The 26,090-nt window shown below is 41.9% G+C and overlaps 2 protein-coding genes and 1 long non-coding RNA gene across 25 annotated transcripts in view; 1 reads left to right on the forward strand and 2 right to left on the reverse strand.

The window, feature by feature from the left end:
* Positions 1-2,323: 2,323 nt before the first annotated feature.
* LOC138981910 (uncharacterized) lies at positions 2,324-3,360 on the reverse strand. The gene is made up of 2 exons (XR_011460734.1): positions 2,892-3,360; positions 2,324-2,816 (listed from the first exon to the last, which is right to left on the reverse strand). It is a non-coding gene; the product is annotated as an uncharacterized lncRNA (long non-coding RNA).
* A 502-nt stretch (positions 3,361-3,862) lies between these two features.
* Positions 3,863-26,090, reverse strand: part of LOC138981909 (uncharacterized) — a 46,298-nt gene continuing 24,070 nt past the window's right edge. Inside the window, exons 1-4 of one of the 3 annotated variants that reach the window (XM_070355074.1) lie at positions 12,854-13,295; positions 7,185-7,356; positions 5,230-5,333; positions 3,863-4,321 (exon numbers count right to left, since the gene is read on the reverse strand). In XM_070355074.1, coding sequence (XP_070211175.1) covers positions 4,117-4,321; positions 5,230-5,333; positions 7,185-7,331 — 456 coding nt within the window. In that variant the 5' untranslated portion in view covers positions 7,332-7,356; positions 12,854-13,295 and the 3' untranslated portion in view covers positions 3,863-4,116. Of the gene's footprint in view, positions 4,322-5,229; positions 5,334-7,184; positions 7,357-12,757; positions 12,821-12,853; positions 13,296-26,090 lie in introns of those variants that run through there. The other 2 variants (XM_070355076.1, XM_070355075.1) reach the window with 2 other exon arrangements.
* Positions 16,568-26,090, forward strand: part of LOC138981903 (uncharacterized) — a 236,166-nt gene continuing 226,643 nt past the window's right edge. For all 21 annotated transcript variants that reach the window (XR_011460731.1, XM_070355064.1, XM_070355053.1 and 18 more), the window contains exons 1-3: positions 16,568-16,674; positions 20,544-21,429; positions 22,242-22,400. Coding sequence is in view for 20 of the 21 variants with exons in the window: in XM_070355064.1 (XP_070211165.1) it covers positions 20,574-21,429; positions 22,242-22,400 (1,015 nt within the window). In the remaining variant the exon portion in view is untranslated. The remainder of the gene's footprint in view (positions 16,675-20,543; positions 21,430-22,241; positions 22,401-26,090) is intronic.

Raw genomic sequence — 26,090 nt, forward strand, 5'->3', positions numbered from 1 at the left:
GCTGCGACTTCTGTCTTGTGTGTGGCGCACGTTAAATGTCAAAGCAGCACCGCTCTGATATGTATGGAAGACGAAAAGGGTCAAATGATCGATCAAAAGGATCGATCCTTTTCGCGTTTGACCCTTTCCGCCCGACGCGCGGAAAGGGTCAAATGATCAATCAAAAGGATCGATCAAAAGGATCGATCAAAAGGATCGATCCTTTTCGCGTTTGACCCTTTCCGTCCGACGCATGGAAAGGGTCAAATGATCGAGCAAAAGGATCGAGCAAAAGGATCGATCTTTTTCGCGGTTGACCCTTTCCGCCCGACGCGCGGAAAGGGTCAAATGATCGATCAAAAGGATCGTGCTGTTTCGGAAAATCATGGAACGGGTTAGCACAAAGAACGAATCTAAAAAGTAAAGTAAGTAGATTACGTGTTCTGGTGCGGCGTGAAGGAGCATGAAATATCAAGAAAAATAAACAAAACATTCATCTTGTTTTAGCGAGTACATTTAGGGGTGTGTAGTTAAAATTACTGTGTGAAAAGTGTTTGGTTGGTCCATTTTTTCTATAGCGTGTTTCTGACAAAATGATGCACTGCACGTGGAAGCTTGATGCTTTGACTGTGAACACTGGTCACTGGTTACTCAATAAAAGCCAGGGCCTGGGCGGACCAGGGCACAACATCACGATGGTCGGACGACAGAAGTTAAGCCTGCTGGACAGAGGAAGAGCCATAGGGTGGTTCCAAGACGGTGTTGGCGTACGGGAGATTGCCAGAAGGCTTCTGGTGTCCCCCTCCGTCATCACAAGACTGCGACAGCGCTTCCAGGCCACTGGACTAGTTCAAGACAGGCCTCGCCCAGGCAGACGAAAGAAGACCACAGCAAGAGAAGATCGTTTCATCACAAGACAGGCCCAGACAGTGCGAACTTCCACTGCAAACCGTATCAGAAGGCAATTACGGGCTGCTACCAACACCAACGTCAGCACACAGACTGTTCGCAACCGCCTGCATGCTGCCCAGTACCACGCCCGTCGTCCATCCAAGCGCCCCAAGCTGACCCTCGTCCACAAGAGAGCTCGCAGAGTTTGGTCCAGGCGTCACATTGGCTGGACACGTCAGCAGTGGGCTGTGGTCCTCTTCACTGATGAGTCAAGGTACAGCCTGGAGCACAACGACGGCCGTGTGCGCGTGTGGAGGCGACAGGGGGAGCGCTACAACGATGACTGCATTCAGCAGGTGACTGCCCATGGTGGGGGTTCCATCATGGTATGGGGTGGGATCTCTGCCCATCACAGAACCCCCCTCTACCTCATCCAAGGCAGACTGAACGCCCAGCGCTACAGGGACGAGATCCTTCGCCGTTTTGCTGTACCCACATTACAGCAGATTGGAGCCCACTCCGTTTACATGGATGACAACGCCACGCCGCACCGTGCTCGGCTGGTAAACGCCTTTCTCCAGCAAGCAGGGGTTGTCAAGATGGACTGGCCATCCTGTAGTCCGGATCTGAACCCTATTGAGAACTTTTGGGATGCACTGGAGCGCCGAGTGCACGACAACCACCATCCACCACAAAACCTGCAACAGCTCTGGGGATTCCTTCAAGCAGAGTGGCAGGCTGCACCCCAGGCTAACCTGAGGAGGCTTGTCGAGTCCATGAGACATCGCTGCACTGAGTGCCTGGCAAATCGTGGAGGCAGCACTCATTATTGACTTTGTTTTCGTGATTTTCACACAGTCGAATGAACTTTGAAAATTTGGTGACTTTTGAAAATGATCCCTGCTGTGTTTAAAAATTTGCCAAAAATGGATTTGTCCATTCATCGCTTTGATTGTTTTGTATTCAAACTGTCGAATAATGAAATTAAATATGTGCGAACGATCATCATTGTGTCTTGACTGGTTTTGGTGCATTGCGTAATATAAAAAGTGTTCCTTAACTTATTGTGAGTAGTTTACCATAAATGCCCAATGTATAGCTATTAATTAATCATCAGATTGAAGAGAAAAAAAAATATTTCACGCTGTGTCCAGTGGAATTGTATTAGAGAATAATGGTTTGAACTAAACACATGATGCCCTGCGAGAGTCAAGCGCGAATACGCTCAATTGTCACACACACACACACACACACACACACATGCAAACACAGTAACACACACAGTGACACACACAGTAATACACACACACACACACAGGAACACACACACAGTAACACACACACACATACACACGCAAACACACACACAGTAACACACACACACACACACACGCACGTACACCGTGCCACGATTAGGCCTTTGGCGCAGACATATTTTCCTACGCTTCGAATATTTCAGCTTTTGTTTTTTATTGAGTAAAAATGTAATTATACGTAAACATTCACACCGCAAAACATACATTAAAAAGCATGTACTCGTATTACAAAGTCATCTCATTTTAACAGAACGATATACAGTTACACATGATAATGAAGACGTAAAACTCTCGAACAATGTACCTACTAGTTATGCCCCTTGAACATGAAAATAAAGCTGATAGAATGAATCGAATTTAAAAGTCAAAGGTATCGTTCTTCACCATTTTTTTTTTGCCTCAGTTTCAACACACTGCCACAGTTTTCTTCTTCTGCAAAGTTTGGTAGCCTGCAACAGCTTCTTTGAATCTAGGTCATGTTCCTTAAACAATACAATGACATGCAAGAAGTGTGCAAAATGACCTCTCTCCGTCAATAGTCCGCCATGTAGTTATGTTCCTTGAACATGGAAAGCAAAATGACATTTATCTTGAACATCACCATGAAAACTTACCATAAAGACTTTAGTCCTTGCGTATAGCGGTCTCGAATAGCAGCTAGCATCTGCTGAAGAGACATTAAACCCCAAAAACCAACCAACCAACCTTGCGTATAGTTATGTTCCTTGAACCTGAACAGTAAAACGACACTTATCTTGAACATCACCATGAAAACTTATTATCTATTCCTTGGATGGCCTTATTCACCCCTATCCGAAACACGTGGGGAAAAAACACCTTGAATTCGGGACTATTCTTGAACATTACCACCATGAAGACTTATTAATTCCTTGAGCGACCTGATTCATCCTCTGAACATGCGGACGAAAAGCTTCCTGGAAGTTGAGATATAGAGAATACTACATGGCTTGCTGTGTCGTACCAGATTTACACGAGTTGTTTTTTAAAATATTCGCGAGCTGTTCACTATTTGAAAAAGCAACGAGTGTAAATCTGGTACGAAACAGCAAGCCATGTAGTATTCTGTTTATCCTACATACTGTACTCACGTGTATTTTACTGAAAATGTCCTGCAGTCGAGGCAGCTAAATTGAAGACGCTCGTTTTGGAACCTCGATCATGCAATCTATTACGTCAAAGCAAAGAAACGTCACTCTGAAAGTGTGGCGTGACGTGTTAGTTCTAAAAATTCATCGAGGGTAATTAGCGAGCGCGATTTGTTTTTTCTATAATGACGTTTGTCTCGGTGACTTTGGCATCATAAGCAGTGGAAAAACAGGTCCCTGCCAGACTTGCTTGACATGACCTCATTTACATGATATACACACGTGTGATTTGAACGATTATTATCTCACGGGTGTCTCTCTCACGTATGTAGGATAAACCATTCTTGAAAACTACAATCACGAAGATTCAATTATTAACTGAGCGGTCCTTATTCATGGCTTGAACACGCTGACAAAAGATTCCTTGAATTTGGGACACCACCTTTGATCATTACCATCATGTAGATTTATTAAGTCTTGCATGATGTTATTTAACCATTGAACATAAGGGCGCAAATCTTCCATGAATTAGGAACACCATTGTTGGAATTAATTAGCACCATGAAGACCGATTTATTCCTTGAGTGGTCCACACACGCGTACACACGCTGAACAAAAGCTTTGGAAACCATTCACAGAAATTACTACCTTGAAGACTTATTTATTCATTGAGCGGCCCGATTCATCTTTTGAACATGCTGTCAAAAAGCTTCCTTGAATTTGGGACAACATTTTTGATCAACAACATCATAAAGACTTCTACCATTGAACATGCGGACTAAAAGATTCCTTGAATTTGGGACACCATTCTTGAAAATTATTATTCATGCCTTGAACATGCGAACGAACTCCTCAAAGTTGATCTTGCCGTCACCATCTCTATCCATGTTTGCGATGTGCTTGGCGAGCTGTTGTCTGCTGATGTTCTCCAGGCCTGCCCGGTGCAGTCCGTTCAGCAGCTCGTCTTCAGTCAGCAGACCGTCCTTGTTCGTGTCGAAGGTGGAGAAAGCTCGCCTCAGCTTGGCTCGCCTGTGAAAATGATGAACATATGCTTGACGAAGTAATGAAAACATGCATGTTTATACATTTACTAAAGGCTTTTAGCAGCTGTTTAAGTTAGCAGCCCGTCCATGTTCGTATCGAGGAGGTTGTTGAAATTTAGCATTTGAAAGGCGTATCTTAGTTTTCTCTTTGAAAAAAACATGTACGTTTGCCGTGAGGCGGGGGAAAAACAAAATTAAGGAATGAACATACACTAATAACTAATTTAAAGGAAACTGGATCACACGGGTTCACGATGGCTCAGGGCTTGCTTGTTTGAATAATCAACCGCCGCCGATAAGTTCGTGTGACTCGCAGCCGTTTGTTGCGTTTTAGATTCAGAGGTACACAATAACGTGCTATTGCAGATACAGCGAGTCGCATTGAAATCACAAACTCACGACTAAATTGTAAACAAAAGGAAAGTGGATCACATGGGTTTACGATGGCTCAGATAGACCACGAAAACTGGTGTGTTGTTTACGCGAGCTAAATAGCCATTCAAACGAACTGTGTCATGCCAGTAATGCTATTAAATGCTATTGCTAGTGTGTTCGATAAGGTCAGAACTGCTTTTTTCATGAAAAGATTTAAATCGTTCTGTAAACCATTTGAGACAGACTGGGGCTTTAAAGACGAGAAAAACCTGCTTTGTCAAGGAGAAAGCGAAAGAGGAGGGAGGAGAGGGGGGGGGGGGGGGGGGGGATAAGGGAATCACTCAATAACACGACAGTCAGACCCTGCCTCAAACAGCTGTGCAAAATCCACGGCTATTAACTTGTGTCCGATTAAAGAGAGCAAAGGGAAAACATCCAAATGAGCTGTTCATTAAGGAAAACTACTGCGTCACCTGTCACCTTACAAAAAGTGAAGAACTTGTTGAGAGGGGAACTTACTGAGCTTCCTCTGGGTTGGTCTGTATAGCGGAGTTGAGGACGATAAAATATTCGTCAAGAGTAACTCGGCCGTCCATATTCTTGTCCAAGTTCCGAAAGGCGCCCTGCAAATGATATAGATCTTTTAGAAGAATATGAACTAAATGATCTCTTACGACAGTCATCATTTTCAATTGCTTCGTGCGTCTTTGTTTCTTTCTTTGTTTCTTTCTTTGGTGTTTAACGTCGTTTTCAACCACGAAGGTTATATCGCGACAGCTTTGTTTCTTGACCAGTGCAAGGCTCACTGTGTATAAATGGATCAAACATGTGACAGTCGCTAAAAAATAAAGGTATTAGTTTTCCCCCCCGATTAATAATAATAATAATAATAAATGAGCATTTATATAGCGCAACATCATAACTTTACAATTATGCTCTTTGCGCTTGACACATTTAAAATTAAAACACAGTTATACAAGCATTTACATCTACATTCATACGCTTAATTAAAAGCATACACCATCAAACATACATTACAAAAGATTCTTCGACTAACTAAGTAATAAAAACATGAATAAAATAGGTAGTGAAAACAAGGAAATACCAGCTGAATACCCTTAATCAAACAGAACATGTTATCAACAATTCTGAAAACAGCCCTTGATGTTTATATACATTATCACATTATCACTAAAACAACAAATACACTACATGTAGCCTACTGATGGACTGAGAAAAACAAAATCAGGGGTTGTATTTCTTGAAGAGGTGTGTTTTAAGTGCTCGTTTGAATGCTTGGGGTGACTGAGAGTGGCGGATGTGAAAGGGGAGAGAATTCCATTGTGTGGGTGCGCAGAAAGTAAAAGTGCGTTGTCCGTATGTTTTGGTTTTGGTGTGTTGAATGGTGAGGATGCGACAGTCAGAACAGGCACGGAGTTGTCTTGCTGGAGAATAGAGGGTGAGGAGTTCAGAGAAGTAAGCAGGAGACGAGCCAGAAAAGAAGTTAAAGCAGAGGGTGGACAGTTTGTAGTCAATGCGGGCTTGAATAGGTAACCAGTGCAGTGTGCGAAGGAGTGGTGTTGCGTGATCTCGTTTTCGTGCTTTGAGAATGAGGCGTGCTGCCGAGTTTTGGACTTTTTGTAGTTTATGCAGGAGGTACAGAGCCTCAGAGGACAGCCAGAGAGAAGAGAGTTGCAATAGTCAAATTTAGAAAGAACAAAGGCACAGCCAAGAATGTTAGTTGTTTGAGAGCATTAAGGTACATGCTGTGACTAATTGGAACCTGGCAGTCAGGAGGGTATTAGAACAGTTGTTCTACGTGCTTCTGTACCAGTGTACGCATGTTGTTGTTTTGTTTGTTTTTTGATACTAGAGAAAGTAGACATCAGTAAAATGATAATCCTCGCCGCCATTTGCAGTTTATAGTTTCAAAAATAATTATCTACTTCCTCTTTCAGATAATTAAAACCAAACATACATTCGTTATGTGTGTGTCCTGTTTGATTTTGTGTGTCGCTTGTCGTTGCTCTAATTGTGTGTGTGTGTGTGTGTGTGTGTGTGTGTGTGTGTGTGTGTGTGTGTGTGTGTGTATGTTTGTGTGTGTGTGTGTGTGCGTATGTTTGTGTGAGTGTGTGTGCGTGCGTGTGTATGTTTGTATGCGCGCGTGCGTGCGTGTGTGTGTGTATGTTTGTGTGCGCGCGTTTGTGCGTGTGCGTACACATGATGCATGCAGGCGTGTTCATGCGTGCCGTTGGAAAAATGGGTAAGGTGGCGTCAAAAGGTCTGTTTACTTTTGTTCTGCATTGATTTAAAGTGGAACCTCCTTAAATAAGACCTCAAAAACTCTGGTCTTAAAAAGGAGGGAGTCTTAAAATGGGGGTACATTTACAGAAAATCTGAGAAAAAAACCAGGGTCTAAAAAGGGAGGGAGTCGTAATTCGGGGCGTCTGAAAAGGGGGGTTCCAATGTTCTACCTCAGCCTCAAAGTCGGAGAGGCAAAACCCGAGCTGTGTGAATCCGTCCTTCAGTTCCTCCCGTGACAGCCATCCGTTGCAGTCCTTATCCATCTGCAGAAACATGGCGGTCACCACGGCCCGCAGCTCGGGGGACAGCTCAGACATGCTTCACTGGGGTTACGTCCAGTGTCTGCAACGATATTGATGTTTTCTGTGTATTCAAATATGGTAAAACTTTACTCACTCACTTACTTACTGCCCGTTATGCCCGTTGACATGTAGGGCAGCAACGAAGGATCGACCTCCACTCTTGTCTGTTCTGGGCGAGTCTCTGGATGGTACCCCATGTATGGTTCAGGGTTTTCCACCGTTCGTCGCAAGGCGATCTTGGGTCTGCCTCTCTTGCGCTTCCCCTCTAGTGTCCAGTGAAGGGCAGTACTGGTGATGCTGTCCTGCTCTCTTCACATGACATGCCCTATCTATATGGCAAAACCCCAAAGACTAATTCGATCGGGATCCAGTACAATTCTGTTCATGTGCAGGCGACCCTCAGGAGACAGCTGAGACATATTGCTTTAGTGGGGGCGGGGCATGTCTCGTGACTGCAACAATATTGATGTTTGCAGTGAATTAAAATATAGCAAATCTGCAAAGACTCATTCGGGATCCAGTAATCCCTACCTTGTGCGAGGGTCTTCGGCTCAGGGAAGAAGCTGAGACTTCCTTAAGTTGGAAATACTTCTAAAGGCTGTACGAGTATGGTGCGTTTCTCTAACGATATTGGCGTTTGCAGTGTATTCAAATACTGAAATAGTTATGGCCAAACTGCAAAGACTCATCAGTTCGGAATCCCAAACATGTGCATGCTGGTCTTCAGCTGAGGCTTGCTTCAGTGGGGGATACGTCAAGTGTCTGAAACTATATTGACATTTGCAGTGTATTCCAATAGTTATGGCAAACTTCAAAGACTCATTCGAATCTCCATGTATAGGCCTACGTCGTAACACTCAGCGCAGGGGTGAATGATGCGTGTCTGTAACTAAACGTTGATGTTTGCAGTGTACAGCTTCCAACCGAAAGACCCCGGCTCAAAAACTGAGCTACGTCCCAAGGCGGCATTATGCTTTTCTTACTCGCAAAGTGCTTTTTCTAACTCAGGTGCAATGTGCTCATCCCATCACGCCATACGACTGTAGTCAACGACGGTATGTCGGGCGGTGGCTGAGGTGTGTCAGGCAGGAAGATAAATGACATCTTATCGCACTTGTAATGAATATGGGCCTTGGAAAACATGAACTGAGGCACGCATGCAAGAGTAAACCAAATACACAAAATATAAAGCCCCTGCGCTCCATCCGCCCAACAGCCCCCAAAGTGACCATTCACAACACTGACCAAAGACGACCCCAGCTAGGTCCCTAGCCAACTCCAGGGCCGAGGTGCACGAAAAAGTTACCAACCAGGTGGGAGACAGCCGCGATACTGGATTGGTTTAAATTGAGATTTGTTGTGATGTCAACCAATCAGACACCGCGGTTTGTTCTCTCCCATTCGCGGGTGGCACCCTCTTTCGCTTCGTTCACTGACCTCAGCCCAGGCCTCGATCCTCTCGCGCCGACAGCAAACCGCCGTACAGGTGTAACACAAAATTTTTACTCCAGGAAAAATTTACTCCGGAGTAAAAATTTCGTACGAAATTCTTACTCCGAGTACACATTTCGTACGAGAAAAGAACTCCCCAAGGCACGAAAAAATTACTCCCTCTACGAAATTTTTACTCCCCATTTTTTTCACTTCCAGTAAAAATCTCGTACGCGAAAATGTGAAGCGGGCGAAGGGATAATGCCAATATGTGATCTCGCGCAAACGAATGTCGCGCTAGCCTCCCTCCACTCCTTCCACCACCACTGAGACTAACAGGGGACAAGGGAGTCAAAATTTCGTACACCTGGCATGGGAAGTTAAATTGCTCGTCTTAGCGTGAAGTAATTTATTCGGTTTTTTATTCGTCAGGGGAGTAACATTTGTGTACGAAATGTTTACTCGGAACTCACCTGTCGTGGGGAGTAATTTTCTCGTGTAATGGTGGAGTGCTTTTTTTGTAAAGGGAGTAACATTTTCGTACACAATTTTTACTCCGGAGTAAAAATCTCGTGGGAGTAATTTTCTCGTGTTACACGAACATGGCAGTCCCCGGCGAAAGAAACGCAACTCATTCGCGCCCACTGTTGCGAGTGATTTTTCGTCATTTTCAAATTGTCGTAAAATATGAACCAGATAAGAGACGGGCGCAGTGGCGTGGTGGTAAGACGTCGGCCTCCTAATCGGGAGGTCGTGAGTTCGAATCCCGGTCGCTGCCGCCTGGTGGGTTAAGAGTGGAGATTTTTCCGATCTCCCAGGTCAACTTAACCCCCTTCGTGTGTACACGCAAGCACAAGACCAAGTGCGCACGGAAAAGATCCTGTAATCCATGTCGGAGTTCGGTGGGTTATGGAAACATGAAAATACCCAGCATGCCTTCTCAACGAAAGCGGAGTGAAGCTGACTATGCTCTCAGAGTATAGTGTGGGGAACCCAAATGGGCAAACGAGCTCACACGTAACCAGAAAATTCTGGAACGCTGAAGAAGAAGAAGAAGAACCAGATAAGATAAATCAAAAAGAAAAACAGATTCGTAGAGGATAATTTACTGGCTGTACGACAAGTGCATAGTATTTAATTGTTTTTATCGTTTACTTGTTCATAAATTGTGTTAAACAGGGTAGGGGTCAAGCGAGTCGTGATTGCAGGCAAACGTGTCTCTTCAACATGCTGAGAAAATCGTAAAAATGCAAAACAAATTACAAAAAAATAACATTTTTGGAGGAAATTCATTTCTCAACAGCACCATTTAATTAGAATTATTCGCCAAAGCGTTTAAGACTAAAATAAATGAGCAAAGATCACTTAGACAGTGTTAAAAAGAGTTGTTTGGCAAAAGCTTATTCGCACGGAATCGACGTGATGATTTCTTTAAAAAACAGGTGTTATTTGTGGCCAAGTGTCTGATCTACACGATCAAACTATAACTAGAAACAAAAAAGGGTTAACACAATTTATGAACAAGTAAACGATAAAAACGATTAAATACTATGCACTTGTCGTACAGCCAGTAAATTATCCTCTACGAATCTGTTTTTCTTTTTGATTTATCTTATCTGGTTCACATTTTACGACAATTTGAAAATGACGAAAAATCACTCGCAACAGCGGGCGCGAATGAGTTGCGTTTCTTTCGCCGGGGACTGTACATACCCCCTCCTACCCCCCCCCCCCCCCTCCCCCTTTTATTAAGCCGCCATTAGAATAATGGGGGGCTTACTGGATTCGCTCTGTCTGTTTGTTTGTTCAGTTTGTTTGTTTGAGGCGGGCGGGCGGTCAGTCGGTCGGTGTTTGTCGGGTAAGACTTGTATCTCTGGGTCAATAAAGCTCAAATTGTGAAATTGTTAGGAATAGGCTTTGTTTTTTGTATGCAAAAAATTACATTCCTAACGGTTGTCAAACGGAAGATATTAGCTTTTGACGGACAAACCGAGCCAGGGGACGAAACCAGGGGGCGAAACCCACTGACGTGTGCGGGAATTACCGCAGGTTACTTCCCTTTCCCCTTTTCCCTTTTTGGTTCACTGATCTAAATGACAATAGATAGTCACGTACTCACACGCACGCACGCTCCCCCCCCCCCCCCCCCCCCCCACACACTCAGTCGTACCATTTTAAACGAGACCGTACTGTACATATAGGGCAGAAACAGTGTTGTGGAGAGTCTGGAGGCGGTTAAATAAAGGCTTTACGGAACAGGTACGTTTCGAGCTGTGTTTTGAATGAGGTAAAGCTACTGGAGCCACGGATAGTTTGGAAGTATGTTCCACACGGTAGGAATCTGATGCCTAAATGTTCCCGCTTAACCAAAGGTGTTGGTCCTGGTTTTGGGGATGCGGAGGAGTTTTTCAGAGGAGGATCTGAGGGAACTCAGTGGCCCGGATGCCGCTCGTAGATACTGACAGAATTGGACAGATAGGGGGGAAGTGATTTCCCAAAACAGCGGTACCCTAACACTGTGACAGCCAGTTTGTGTTCGATTCTGTACTTCACTGCAAACCAATGAAGGGTGGTAAGTAGAGGAGTGACACGGTCTTTTTCTTTGACAAAATGTCTGTGCTGCCGCATAATCATCATTCGCTTATCCCGCAATGCCAACACAATGGTTTTGCCCGCGGCGCACACATGATTGACTGATTCACGTCAATGCCGTGCTTTGATTACTGGGAATCGATTTCAAAAGCGGCTCTGCTGGAAGCGGTTTGAAACGCTTTGTGGGCAGGTCTAAAACAGAAAGTTGCATTGTGCAACAAAATCCAAAGAAACTTAGGGACATGTCACAACTTGAGCTTTTGGCCTAAGAAGGTTCCGCTGGGTAACAAGAGATACATGACTGTGTCACGAGCTATAGTATGTGTCTCAGAAACACTATTTTATGTTTTCAAAGGGGTCACGTATTTTAGAGAAATAATGACATACAAAATAATTTATTACAAAACTCACCGCAAAGATGACAACAATGATCACGAGCCTTTCGGCGTCACTTAAAACAACAACAACAACAACAATAACAACAACAACAACAACAACGATGACGACGACGACAACAACAACGACTGACGACGACAACAACAACGACGACGACAACAACAACGACAACAACAACGACGACAACAAAAACGACAAAAACAAAGACAACAACGACAACAACAATAACAACATCAACAACAACAACTGCGAGAAAAAGTACCACTGTTTCCGTGTATTTTAATAGCCGCCTTCCAGCGCCCAAAACATGTGCTTCAAATCAACAGAAGTTAAAATTCAGTTTCACTTTTCAACAGTTACTTGACACTGGATTTGAAGAGAGGGAAACATATGTCCCTTCGTTATCCTAGTTCCTTTCGTCGTCGACGTTAGTGTGACGACCAACACACATCAGTATATATAATATTACTTCCCCAGTGATTTCCTCATACTATCGGCTCGATAAACGATTTGGCATTTTCTAAACAGGAAAGTAGAAATCGATCAGCCGGTACAGCATCGTAAAATGGAAAACTAGCTTCAAGGAGACTAGAAATCTTTAACTTTGATTGACATAACTAGTCAAAGTTAGACTGAATGATTGCAGTCCGGCAGGACAAGAGACTTCTGATCCAAGTTCAAATGCACAAATCAGTACGCAAAACATAACCGGGAAGATGAGGAAAAACGTACTGAGTGCCCAGAAACTGGAGCAAATATACAACGAAGCGTCTTGTAGTCCCAAAAACACGGTAGGTCAAAGCGACCATGATGAAATGTGTGCACCCACGGTGCACAAACACTCAGGAGACACACTGAGCAGACACAGCCTTCTGCACGGATGCACACCCGACCACACATTTTGTCATTGTCAGTGGCACAAGTTAGCTGATCTTTTCCCAGAAAGATCCATACTGAGCCCACAACGAGTCTCAGGGTTTGCAAAACACGAACATATTATTGAAAATAATTGGGTAACGTACCAATGTATGGCAGCTCGCTTCCCCCGGGTAGAAAACAACTGACCCGAATTCTCATGAACCTCGCGGAAATATAGCCTTATTATGATCTTCACTTACCTGTTACTTGAAATTCAGTGCACTGCTTTGGCGCGAGCACAATAACTCAACTGATCCGACGACCAATCCACACAAACTCTTTGCTCGAAGGAAATCGACGACTGTGTTGAACTAAATCTTTGATCCAACAATTCTTTTCTGTAGCATCGGCTTGTGAAGAAATAGCGTCCAAAGCTCTTGTCCAACTAATTAAAAGTTCACAACCGAAGCCTGTACCGCAACGCGGCTCTGAATAGCGCGGATCGTATTACTAACTCCGTGTAACTGACGGAGTTGAGCAAACTGCAACGCCTCGGAATGAGTCGGGTAGGCCTGAAAAGGGCGCCCATTTCTCTGTGTGGTCAAGTGTATCCGGAACGCGGCTTGATGCAACTTCATTGCAATTTTTCTTCTTTCGTTCTATTTATTTATTTAATTTTTTTTTTTGAGTGAGGAAAAAAGAGCAGGAGTGTATTATACAGAGGGCGGAAGGCGGGAGTCTTACTTAGAAATTTAAAAAGACACCCGGGCCCCCCACCCGGTCGCTGAGTACTTCCTCTAGCGTGCTCTGAAGGTGATCTAGAAGTTAAGGTTGACACGAATGACAGACTACGACTTAGCACTTTCAATTTGTTTCCATGGCTCTTTTCCTTTCCTTTTCAGTTGAGAAAGGATCCGGGTACCCTTGACTCGACGCAGGGTTGGGCGGGGACTGAAATAGCTCAGTCGGTAGCGCCGCTGGCTTCAAAACCAGTTGTCGTTATCGGCGTGGGTTCGACTTGTTTGTTTGTTTGTTTGCTAACGCCCAGCCGACCACGAAGGGCCATATCAGGGCGGTGCTGGTTTGACATATAACGTGCGCCACACACAAGACAGAAGTCGCAGCACAGGCTTCATGTCTCACCCAGTCACATTATTCTGACACCGGACCAACCAGTCCTAGCACTAACCCCATAATGCCAGACGCCAGGCGGAGCAGCCACTAGATTGCCAATTTTAAAGTCTTATGTATGACCACTTGCCAAACTAAAATCTTAGAGGCAAGACGGAAGGCTCGGTGTCGCTCCACTGGTAAACTAATTTTCAATAATGGTTTAGCATAGCAGTAATTTTTTTATTATGATGGTGAATAAGCACTGTAATAGTGTTCATTTATGTAATATGTATTCATTGTATTGGTTGTTATTGTGAATACTTTAAAGGGTTGGATAACTTGTACATAATTAGTTCGGACGAGTGTGTGTGGTTGAATGTGAAGTATAATTACGACCCAGGGCCCGTGAATGATGAGTGAATTACTACGTGTACCACAAATATTCAGAATATTGATTGACTCCCTTATTCCTTAAAGGAGCCTGTCTATCCGGAGCGGAAGTGCTGTCGGAAGACGAGAACTATCTTCGCGAGAGCTTCGTTCAGGCAGAGGTTCAGGAAAGCTGACGCAGGACCCGAAACAGAAGGAGCGCCGGGAGGATTCCTGACTATCTTTGATGCGACGTCATTTTCGCGAGAGCTCAGGGAAGCAGACGCAAGGAAACGGAAAAGACTATGAGCGGAGGATATCTTCGAGTCTACACTTATGAGCAACTCAACAGACGTCTACGGCTATGGTGGTAATTTTACTCATCTAGTGCCGCCTGGGTCGTTATGTTTTAGGATGATTGAAGAATTGCTGTGAGTGTATGTGTATTTGTATGTTATGTTCTGTGAATCATATAAACAGTTAAGCTATATATATATATATATATTTATATATATATATTTTTTCCCCCATTTCCCCGTCGCGATATAACCTTGAACGGTTCAAACGACGTTAAACACCAAATAAAGTAAAGTAAAGTAAATGTTTTTCTCGTATTGTTTGGAATGAAGTGTGGGAGAAAGACGAACGCGTATGAAAGAAACTTGGAATATTAACTTCTGACTGTCTATAACTGAGACTATTTTGAGTATTTCATTCCTGACACACAGGCAGAAGAACATCGCCAAAGATCGACAACTTAAGTAAACTTAGTAAAACAATTATAGCGACAATTATCGCACCCCAATTAAAGCCGCTTTAGCCTAATTCCCGTGTCATTTCATTCTAACCCAGTATGTCATTTAAGGCCGTCCTCTTGACTGAGTCTTATCTGACACACCTTTCAGATCAAACATTTCTTAATAAGGGATCACGTGACCGCCGCTCGAGGACGGTAAAATAACAAAATAACACGATCTTGGTAGAAAATTGATTTGACTCTCTGCTCGAATGTAATCGTTGCCAAATTTGGCCTATTATGATTTTTTGTCGATTTTTAATTTGTCTTTTCCCGGTTTTGTCACGTCCAATTTTGGGGTAGGCTATCCTTTCTTGAGCGGCGGTCATGTGATCTACAATGTAAAAGAACGCTTTAATCCGAAAGTTATGTTAGATAGTCAAGTAAACAGCCTTATAACAAGTTTGAATGAAATGACACGGGAATTGATGCTTTTAACTGGGGCGCGAAATAAGTCGCGGCAATAATTTGTTTGCTAAGTTTATTTCAGTGAAGTGACTGAGTGGGCATAGACCCATCTCTGACGAAGACAGAAAGGTCCTCCCTTCCCTGGTTCTCAAAAAATCATTCATTCAATCATCACTGAACGGAAAAAAGTCTGCATACTTCTGCAGAAACGTCTCAATGAGTCAAATGCTGATCACAGACACGGTTAGACAAGTTACATCTCATACTAAGTACGATTACGTACTACGTGTATTACATTCAAACCGGGTTCACACACTGCTGCTTTGGTAAATAAACAAAAGTACATGTAAGTATATATATATATATATATATATATATATATATATATATATATATATACGTACGTATTTTCACCTTCTTAGTTTGTCTTCAGTTGCCGGCTCTCCTGGCACTATGCCGGAATCATAGCGGACGGATCCGAGACTGACGCAATTCTTGTCTTACGTCATAACACAATTAATCAGACAATCCGTTTGCAAAGAAATTATGTTTCCAAGTTTTTAAAAATGTATCTACGGTATTATTTGGCGAAATAATGCGTGATTGAGCTAAATAATGCATTATTTACACAAATGTAATAAATGCGATTAAATCAGTTATATGATTCCGACTTTTATTTACGACACTGGTGACATAACCATAATCTACGAAATAAAGATTGTATTTAAAGGCATATGTACGCGCTCCCGTGTTTACAAAGTGAAGTTTGCCCATAATCGATGTCAAACGCACCATAAGACCATGTAATGACGATATGTCGCCATGCGCGGACCATATACATGCATTACAGCTTGTTTTAGAGTCTCAAAAACTTTGGATGTAAACAAAGACGCGGAGTTATTTCCCTTGCGTCAACGCTACCTCTGTTGGCAAATCTATAAATAGGACGATCCAGATCAAAATGAAAATTAACATATCTCAACATTGAAGGGGTCCTAGACCACAATATTTTGCAGGGAACTTAATATAGCATGTCTCCAGCTGTTGGTAAAGCAATTAGCGTGTATAGTCATCGAGTACATATGGCTTTAAATACTCTATCAAACAATTAAAGAATGATTTGTTTAACGCAAAAAAAGCATTATTTACTAAATACTAAAACAGCGCTGTCCGCCAAATAATGCATTATTTCACGGACTTACATAAAACACTCCAACCCAAGAGGAGATAATGATGGAACTTAGACGCGCTACACAAGGTAAGCGCTTACCTCCCATTGGAGGGTCACGTGAAAGCATACGTCACAAATACTACCGGCGGGGAAGTGCAGGTGCTGCATCGCGGCTTTCAAATACCACTGAACACTTTGCAGCAGACATTTGGCATGATTTAAAGGTATGCAAATAAATAAGTGTGCTATAGTTTAACACGAAGCGTGGTATGCGTCACGATCATTCAACAGATCGCTGGGAGATCGAGTTTTGATTTTCGAGGGTTGTGAAAGCGCACTAAGCTCAAAATGGCGGACGATATTTAGACCTGGGCGAAGTGCAGATGCGATTGAATACTGTAATTTGAAGTTTTGGTGAAACTTCGGGACGGACGCATATGATTCCACTTGATGCATCACCGTAAATCTATGAAATGGAGGTAGATCGTATTTGTGCGAATGCAATCTAAGCAGCAATTGTCGCCAAATGGCATTGAAACTAATGAAAGGCTAGTCATGTGACGTCTCGGAGCCAATGAAAATGTCTGTCTGCTGCTGCTTGCTCGAACAAAGGGACTGCGTGAACCGGGAAGGCAGCCCTGCGGAAAGAATCTGTGCAGTCCCTGTCCCCGAGCGCTGGAAATTTAAATATTACGAGCGAAGTTTGTCATTAAAGCGCCCTAGAACAACCATGAGTAATGTTGAACCACTTTAGTTTACCTTACAGCTAATGAAAAGGGGGTTGGTGATTTTGCATGAAATTCTAACAAGATTGAAAGAGATCTAGACTTCTGCTAAAAAATCGTGAAACGCATGTATTAATAATTTATTACTGTGTCACCGAGAACGAAAAACTACATGTGTGTGCGTATGTTAGTAACTTTTACTTGAAGTGGGAGGGAGAGAGATAAACTAACTTTCATCACCACATCGCTTTTTTTATTTATTTAACTTGAAGTCCGGTGTACCGTGTAGTGAGTTCAGATTTCCCCTGTGTTCAGATTTCCACTGCAGCCTCGTTGATCTTGTAAGTTGTATAAATTCCCACACTGAAAAGCCCTCCTCTCTTTCATAGTACGGATGATCGAGCTTAGGTGCTTAAAGGCCGAGGGTCGGGTATAAAAGCAGAGCGGCGCATGGCACTTCAGTCTAATGTCCAGCCCTTTTCAGGAAACGAGCTCTCACTTGAAATATTATTTTCAAAAATACTCTGTCTATACCAAACTCAAAAGCACCATTTTTGTCAAGCAAACATTTGAAGGTGTACACCACACATGCACCCCAAAAAGTGTTTATAATAACCCCTGGAGAACGTACTCTCAGAAAAAAAAATTCACTCGCCAAATTTGAATTCAAAATTAAACGGCTGTCAGTCGTGGTGGACTGGGCTGAGCTAAAGACACGAGAAAGATAATGTCCACGCACCGCTCATTCCTTTTCGGCAACACACACCCGCCTCATAACGTTTACGAGATGTTGCCTGACCCCAAAGTTCCGGTCACTCCGCGCTATTGCACCACTGGCTAATCTGCCTGAGAGTGAAACACTTTCAATAATCGTTTTGTAATTAATAAATCGTTTCAAAGATAGTCTGCACTGTACGAATGTTAGTTTGGTATTTATTACTTTTTTTTTAAAGTGAAACATATTCAACCGACAAAAAAAGTTTTCTTCTTTGGCTGAAAAGGGAAGCTGAAGTTATTTGGTGGATGAATACGATCGTGAGTTAGGTACCGATGTCTTGAATTTATGGCAGACTTTTCCAGAGAAAATAATTGTATACGCGTTGTTTGATGTTTCCGGTAGAACACCGCGTATCACAGTCATGCACGTTGGAACCAGGTACTCATGACTCATGAAAGACACTTTCTTCACTTTTTCACACACTAAAACACCATTCTTCAGGCGACTCTGCAGCAAATGTCGTAATCCCTGTCTGTCACAGATATCATATTCATCAACATCCAGCAATAGTGATGCTCTGCTATCTAATTAAACATTCAGTATTAGTCACAAAGCTGTTCTCCTCCGGACACGACGCGAGACCATGCCTTGACTGACTAAATGCAAGTTTTCCCACCAAATTTCTCCTCTTCCCGCAAATTTTGGTAACCTAGTTAGTCTTAGACAAAACCAAACATGTGGGCTCGGGGAGCGAAATGCACGCTCACAGTGCCGTTATGTATCTGGATTTACTGGTCAACCTGAAGCCAACGGTCACATGCGTAATTAACAACCGCAAACTATATCTTTTGTTCAAAATAAGGGTGTCTAACAAGTCAATTTCAACTTGTTAGATTCACAGGCTTTACATTTGGCTTATTATGGCAAAGACAATGGTCAATATATTTTCTTTAGAGAATGCTTTCGGTTTGTGTAACAAGGGTTCCACTGTTCCAAAAGCCGGCTAGACTGACCTACTCTCTTGAAAAGGGTACCAACCGACCTTGATACCTTGGGAACTGTAAAACCAAGACACAGAGCTACATAGTGGCGCCAATGTCTTGGGTGAAACATTCAAACATGCATGTACAGAAAGCAGTGACACATTTAACTCTGTAGATGGTCCCTCAAGTTCTTGGCATCCGATTGTTGGTGGGAGTTTCCACTCAGGTTCTGCACCAAGAGAGAGGGTATTTCTACTCTCCAGTCTACAACACGAAGTCAGGTTGACCGGTTGCGTTAGTGCATGGCACTGCATAACTTTCACCATGTGCTCAGTTGTATTGCACAAGTGTACAAATGCGCGCGCGCATGCAACGGCGTATGTGTGTGCGTGTAATCTGCATTCAGAGGATTTATTGCTAGTGTGAATAAATTATTGCAACTAATAATGCTTCCAAATAACCGTCAGAAAAAAAGGTGAATACCTCACGCACACACACACACACACATAACGGGACTTTACAGAGGTTCACAAGAAAGGCACACACACCAAGGCGAGGTATGCAGTCTGCTGTTGGCTTGTTTAATCAAGCGGAATGCCTTGGCCACTGCATCTACCAGACTAGGTAACTTGAAACCTGTCGGTCACTGAAAATAGGCTCCGCCTATACCCGTGGGTATTTTGGTCTGTTGGACCTCGGCCTTTAACAATCATAGGATAGGATCAACTTTGTTCAACCAAGACTTTTTATTTGAAAATTAAACTTGGAAATTTGCTGCATCCTAAAATCCTTCTTCTTATTCAACTTCAAGGGATGTAACCACTCCGTGCACGGTTTGGAAGAAATTGAATTTCCTTCGCTTCGCTTAACTGCCATGCCTTTCTCCCTTAAATAAGTGTACTTCTTTAATTTGACCAGGAAAGAACATTCCAGTCTCAGCTATATCGAATCTGAAAGTGAAAGCAGGGGAAATCTGAACGCACTTCACCTGTTAGTGTTATTAAAAAAACCATTGTGAATGAGAGTGAAAGTACTAAACTATTGGAAAAGGATGCTCCCATCGACCACTTTTTGAAGAATTATCTTTGTAAATAAACAATGACGTAATTTGAACCGGACAGTCGGGATGATGTGTGTTGTGGGCAACCCAAATGAAACAAAAAAAGGATTTTCAATGTTTCTCCCTATTTGGATGACGTGGGTCGTGTACAACCCATACTGTGCAAATAGGCGGTAAAGACTAAAAAGAGTTTATCCCTATTCGGATGGCGTGGGTTTCGTAAGAGCAAGACCCATACTTTTTACGTTCAATCCCTCGTACACAACCCACTAAAGTATGGGTCGTACACAACCCACATCATCCGGACTGTGTAGTCCAAAGTGAGATGCACTTTTCAAAGGTACCAGAAGTCATTCTAGTGAAATGCTAAATTTGCAGTATTTAATTTAATGTTTATGATTGTGAGGCTTGACAATGCATCTGACTCTGTCCTCTGCCTGAAAGGCTGCACACAAATTGTATCACATTATTGGTCACGATACTGTGGCTCATTGTCCCTCCAGCTGGCATTGCTTGATTTATTTTTGTGAGCATACGTTGGGGGGTTGTGTTACTGTAGTGTTAGCCTAATTGGATTTGTTAACTCAATTACATGTTCTGTTTTCAGAACTGCTGCTGACCCTCAGTGAAACAAATCATGGAAAAGATGGGTGAGGAAGCTGCTGCCAAGTTCATCAATGCCTTGATCAAGTCTGTACAGACGCTGTGCCATGGGTACCTGGACTTCCAAACTGGCATTGAAATTATTGGTCACATCAACCTCAGTGTTGATAAGGAAAATTCCCTTGACTATATTCTGAAAGAGAAAGTGTGCAAAAATGCAGAGAACTCGACACTGTTCATCAGTCACAGCTTCCATGCAGAACCAAAGTCTGAGCAAGAGGTACCAGTCAAGAACGCTCAGGCTGGGAACCAAAATGTGCAAAGTAGACAGCCCACAGACTCAGGAGAGTCAGGCAGAGTATCCTCTGCACTATCCAGTATTAGCTCAGCATTGTCTGGTTCCCGAGAACGATCACGGCAAAGCAATACCAAAGACTCAGGTTCACCTCATTCCTATCAAAGTACTGCCAAAAGGAAAGCATCTGATGACAGTGGTAGTGAAGTCCGTCCATCCAAAGTCTCATCTCATCATGACTCCATTTCACATACATCTTCTGACTCTGCGTTTCCCCCAACTTCCTCAAGTCCTGTAGACTCAAAACAGTCTCTCAGACATCTAAGGACTTCTGATGATAACATGTCTCAGACAATGCTTCCACAGACTGCAAATTTTACTAGTGACAATGCTGCTGACATTGGTGTAAATTTGGCGGGGAGTGTGTTAGAACCGGTGGACGATCAGAGTAACCCAGACTTGCCCGAGAGAGACGATGAAAGTGATGGTGACCTTGAAGTGACATTTATCAAAGAAGAGTATATGGAAGGGGAGCGGTCGGCATGCGAATTTGAAAACTCTGGTCAGCAGTTTGTTGGAGGCCCGCATCGAAGAGGTAAAATTTGCAGTATGCTTACGATCATCTGAGTTTAACTTTAAGTGCATGGTATGAAAAGATGAGAAAAGCTTGAGCAGAAAGAGAGAATCTGTGTGGACTCTTCCCACTGTTCATTTTTTTTTTTTTTTTTTTTTTTTTTTTTTTTTTACTGTTTAGAGATAGTAGACTCCAAGTATGGAATTCATTTTTGCTGCATTGTTTAGTTGTCAAATGTGAGTGGAATATGGTCTGGGATAATATGGCAAAATATCTAGGGTAACAACTCCAAACAAGTGTACACTTTTGTTTTTAACCACTTGGCGGATATCAATTTTTTTTGAAAGTTCCAGAGTTCATATGACCTACAGATTGTACAATTTTGTACCATTCAAACACTTACCGTTTGGGGGTCAGAGTGAGCATGCTTTTATACAGTTTAAGCTTGCTTACAATAATATGGTTTTAAGGAGTCATGCATGCTACTGCTAAAGCAGACATGTTCAATGGAAGTTCAGAAGTATCTCTTGTTTGCCTTATTATTTTTCAAGAGAAACGGAAGGTGTCAACTGTCATGAGAAACAGGTGTCAACTGTCATGAAGTGAAGCAGATCTCAAAGGGGAATAAACATACTCATGACAAAGAATATCATATCTGCATGATATTTAAACAGAGTAGTTCTGGCTGAAGCTATTCAGGTTGCTTCATGCTTGTCTGTCGTGTCATTGAAAAGTAGTTATCATTGGACTTTTTTTTTGTTACGCGTACAGACACTAAAGTCATCACCTGACTATAAATGTTTTGTGTGCATCCTGTTTTATTTTATTTTCAGCCTCAGAAGGCATGCCTGACCCCTCCTTGTATCCTGTTGCACTACACGGCAGTTCAGCATCAGCAACATACGTTCCCAGTGCACATGACCAGCAGTTTCAACCAGGCAGTTTAGGGCCATCTACCTCACAGCCGCAGCCTGGACCCTCCGGAATGAGAGGTAGGAATCATCACTTTTAAAAAAACTCTTTTAGCCTTCGGCAGGAACTCTGCTACCTTTTTGGTTATGCCCCCAACGATAATGGGGGTGATAAGAAAAGTGAAATGGTTGAGCAGGAAACGTGAAATCGCCCATGTAATCAGGAGAATCTTAGTAATGAGCAGTGTTAGGTCGACTGTCCGTAGAAGAAAAAACTTAAGCATTGAGGTTCTCTTCAATGTCATTCAAGCTAGAGCCTTGAAACTGCGCACATTTCTACTAGGGTTTAATGACCTCTAGACAAGAGACAAATCTGGTAGGCCCTTAAGTATCGTGTAATATATTGAGGTAAAGAAAAAGGGAGGTAATCAATTTTAAAAAAAAATCAATTTTAAAGCTGAAGCTTTGGAAATTCACACTCTTAGGGTTTGATTACTTTTAAATATGATGCAAGCCTGGTTGATCTTTGTGAAATTTCAAGGAATAAAGAAAATGTACTGTTTGCTTGAACGTTGCAAAGCAAAATCTTTGAAACTTTACAGTCGTGGTTTTATGATCTCCAGACATGACCTGAGTCTTGTTTACCTTTTTTGGGGTCACAACAGGGTCACTTTTATCAATGATTTTGAATTTGATCACTTTGGTTGATCCTTGTCAAATTTCAAGGTTACAGTGTGTGGGGTCATGGTTTAGTCAGAAAGTAGGAAGTAGTTCAAGTCAAGACTCCAGATTTTACTGTCCTTATAAAAACAAGGTAAATTTCCATTTTCCATTTTCTTGGACATTTAAAGAGCTTGAGCAGCAGGTGATTTGTTTCTTGTTAGTGTTATAAATGAAGGTCAGTCGTATGAGCATTTGCTTTTCTTGTTATTACAATGTTCTGTAAAGTTTAAAATTGAGACAACGGTACTACTACTAGAGATTCTCCAACACTGGTCAACATTTTTCCCAAGTATGTTACAAGAATTACAAGCAGGTTCTTAAATTCTGATAGAACTTACCGGAAATCACTCATTGCAATAAAACTAATCTCAATAATCCAAAGTTATAGTTTTACCTCTAATTAACTAATTGCTCAAAGAATCAGTAATTCACAAAATACGGATAAAAAGAGCATCTCCTGGTGCAAGAAAAGGGGAGAACAAGAGGGAATAATTCAAATCAATGCACTAACTTGAAAGATTTTACTTCTTTTCTCATGGGATTCAGCATTCCTTCGGTTGTCAAACTTCTCTTTAAATAAGACACTCTGAAATGTTGCTAAATTTAAAGAAAAATCAAAGAAGGGCTGGATGAAAAGTTGTACTTGGGAGAGCAGGACCATGTCCTTTGTTTTGAAGTGCAAGCAGATGCTTTGCTATGCGTGAATGTCCAGACTTGCTATGAAGGAGACTCTCTAGTAATAGTCATTATTTTGAAAATTGCCAAGTCAAGATGATTTTTTCAGGACTTCATGTGAGCATCCTATTTTAATTTATACAGTAGCAGAGTTCCTGACCAGGTTGAGGCTTTTCTTTGTTTGAGTGAGAGAGCATAAGGGTACCCTTGCCAAATTATGCATTGTTATTCTAGAAGTTAGTGTAAATTTAGTGTTTAGTAAAGTCTGAATTTACTCTTGTGAACAGTTATGCTGTTTTGGTCCCCCAAAGGTAGCTTCTGCGAAATTGTATTCTGTATATAGTTTTAGTCAGTTATGACGCAGTGAAAGTAGTTTTATCTTTGAATGCACACAATAAGAACAAGACACACAAATCAAATAAACAACCAACAGTCTGGCTTTTAAGAATTCAAGGCATACGACTCAGTATGCTGATGAACAAGTATTTTTAGACTGTCTGATGGTGTAGATTTGTCTTTGCAAATTTATTCCTCACAAGCTTTTTTTTTTAAACATGCTTGCATGTTTTTACTATAGTCTATAGTGTACATGTACTGGAATTGGAGGCCATTTTCCTTAGGCATTAGAATTGAGGAACCTTGCAATTTGTTGAGTTTTGATCTTCACTTGCGTAATACTAATAGCTTGTGACAGAAGCAGTGTCAATCTTTGTGTGTGTTTAATTTTTATTTTTGCACATGAACAAAGAGATTGTAGGAAAAGAAATCAACTGTAAGTTCTAGGGAAGACTTTTATATTATTTTATGTTTGATACATATCAGATATATTGTTACCTAGGCTGAGTGAGCTGTAGTCAACTTAAACTTCTCAAATTTTCAAGGACATGAAAGTGAAATAAGTCATTTTCTGATCAAAGAGAGGAGCAGAAACGATCTTTTGTAATGGTTAGCATTGCAAGTGGGTATATTTTGGTAATTGTTGACAAGGTTGTAGGAAGTTTCCTTGTGAGGCAGAGGTTTTAGAATTTGAGAAACAATTGAGTTTGACTTAAGAAAATTCGGTTTTCTCCTAATTTATCAATATCAGGACATAATGGAATTTTTAATCAAGCTGAGGTGCAATTTAAGGAAATATGCATTTTGGAGAAGAACCCTTATGTTCTCACCTCAGAAAGTTTGTTCTGTCTCTGTCCATGTCAGTTATGCTTGTTTGCATTTTCTTTAGCAGACATGAATTACAAGTATAAGAGAAACTGCTTCCCCTTCCCCCTTGTTTATCCAAATGGACACTTTCTGTAAGTAATTCCGATTTGAAAACTCATGTTAGTTAGGACCTTTGCTGATTTTAGTAGGGTGTAATGAATTTGCCACAAGAACTATGGAGTGGTTTCTTAGAGCATTGCTGTTATGCACTTTGTGGAAGCTGATGATATTCTGATTTATAAATGTGATCAATTAGTGAATTACAAAGGAGTCACAAGTTTTCTGTAAGAGGTAGTTGCATCAACTTAGGCTTTCCACTAGTTTAGCAAAGCAAGATTAGAACAGCAGACACACTCATGAAGTGGCCATAGTCAGAAACACTGGTTTCTTGTGTATCTTGAGATTCATGTTTGTACACATCTGCCATTGCTTAGTCTTTTTGTCTTTGTTTTGATTCTTTTTATAGTTGTACATTGTATTATTGAATTCACTACTGCACGCATCACACAACTGTTTCAAGAAGATCATAGGAGTGTGCCAAGCTGGTTACACTTACACTGGATTATAGAGAGGAGGAATGTAGAAAAAATTTGCGTTTGGAAGAACATAGCTTTTTTATGCTGTGAACCTGTATGGTTGGTTGATGGGTTCTTGATTTCTGACTTTGAATCTATGTAGCAACTGGTGCTTACGTTTTGCAAACAATAAAACAAATACTGGCTGTGCACTTTCACTGATTCCCAACACCATGTTAGCTAAACATAACAAGAACTGAGTTTTGTATGCCTTGACCGTTTTCTTTGTTTTTTTCCGTGAAAAAATTAGGTGTTGCCATGTTTCAGTAACTTTCACTGGTTTCATTGTTGGTGCAATGACTTCCTGATGTAATGAAATGTTGAACATTTGGTTGTTAGCAAGTGAAATGCAAATGTCTGGTCTTCTGGTGTTGATCTTTTTCTTGTACAAGCCTGTCTTTTCTGCTCTGACTTGTGTTGCACATTGAAGGAAGTCTGAGTCAGTTTCATGGAATAAACACAAACTGATTGCATTCAGTCTTCAAAACTTGAGTTTGTGTGTGTATGTGTGCGATGCTTTGTTATTCAATTCCGATTATGTTGCAAGAACGTAATAGTAAGGTAGAATTAAGTGATATTACTTGGCGTTGTTTTA

Source organism: Littorina saxatilis, linkage group LG12 (assembly GCF_037325665.1).
Source record: "Littorina saxatilis isolate snail1 linkage group LG12, US_GU_Lsax_2.0, whole genome shotgun sequence".
Classification (NCBI taxonomy): domain Eukaryota; kingdom Metazoa; phylum Mollusca; class Gastropoda; order Littorinimorpha; family Littorinidae; genus Littorina; species Littorina saxatilis.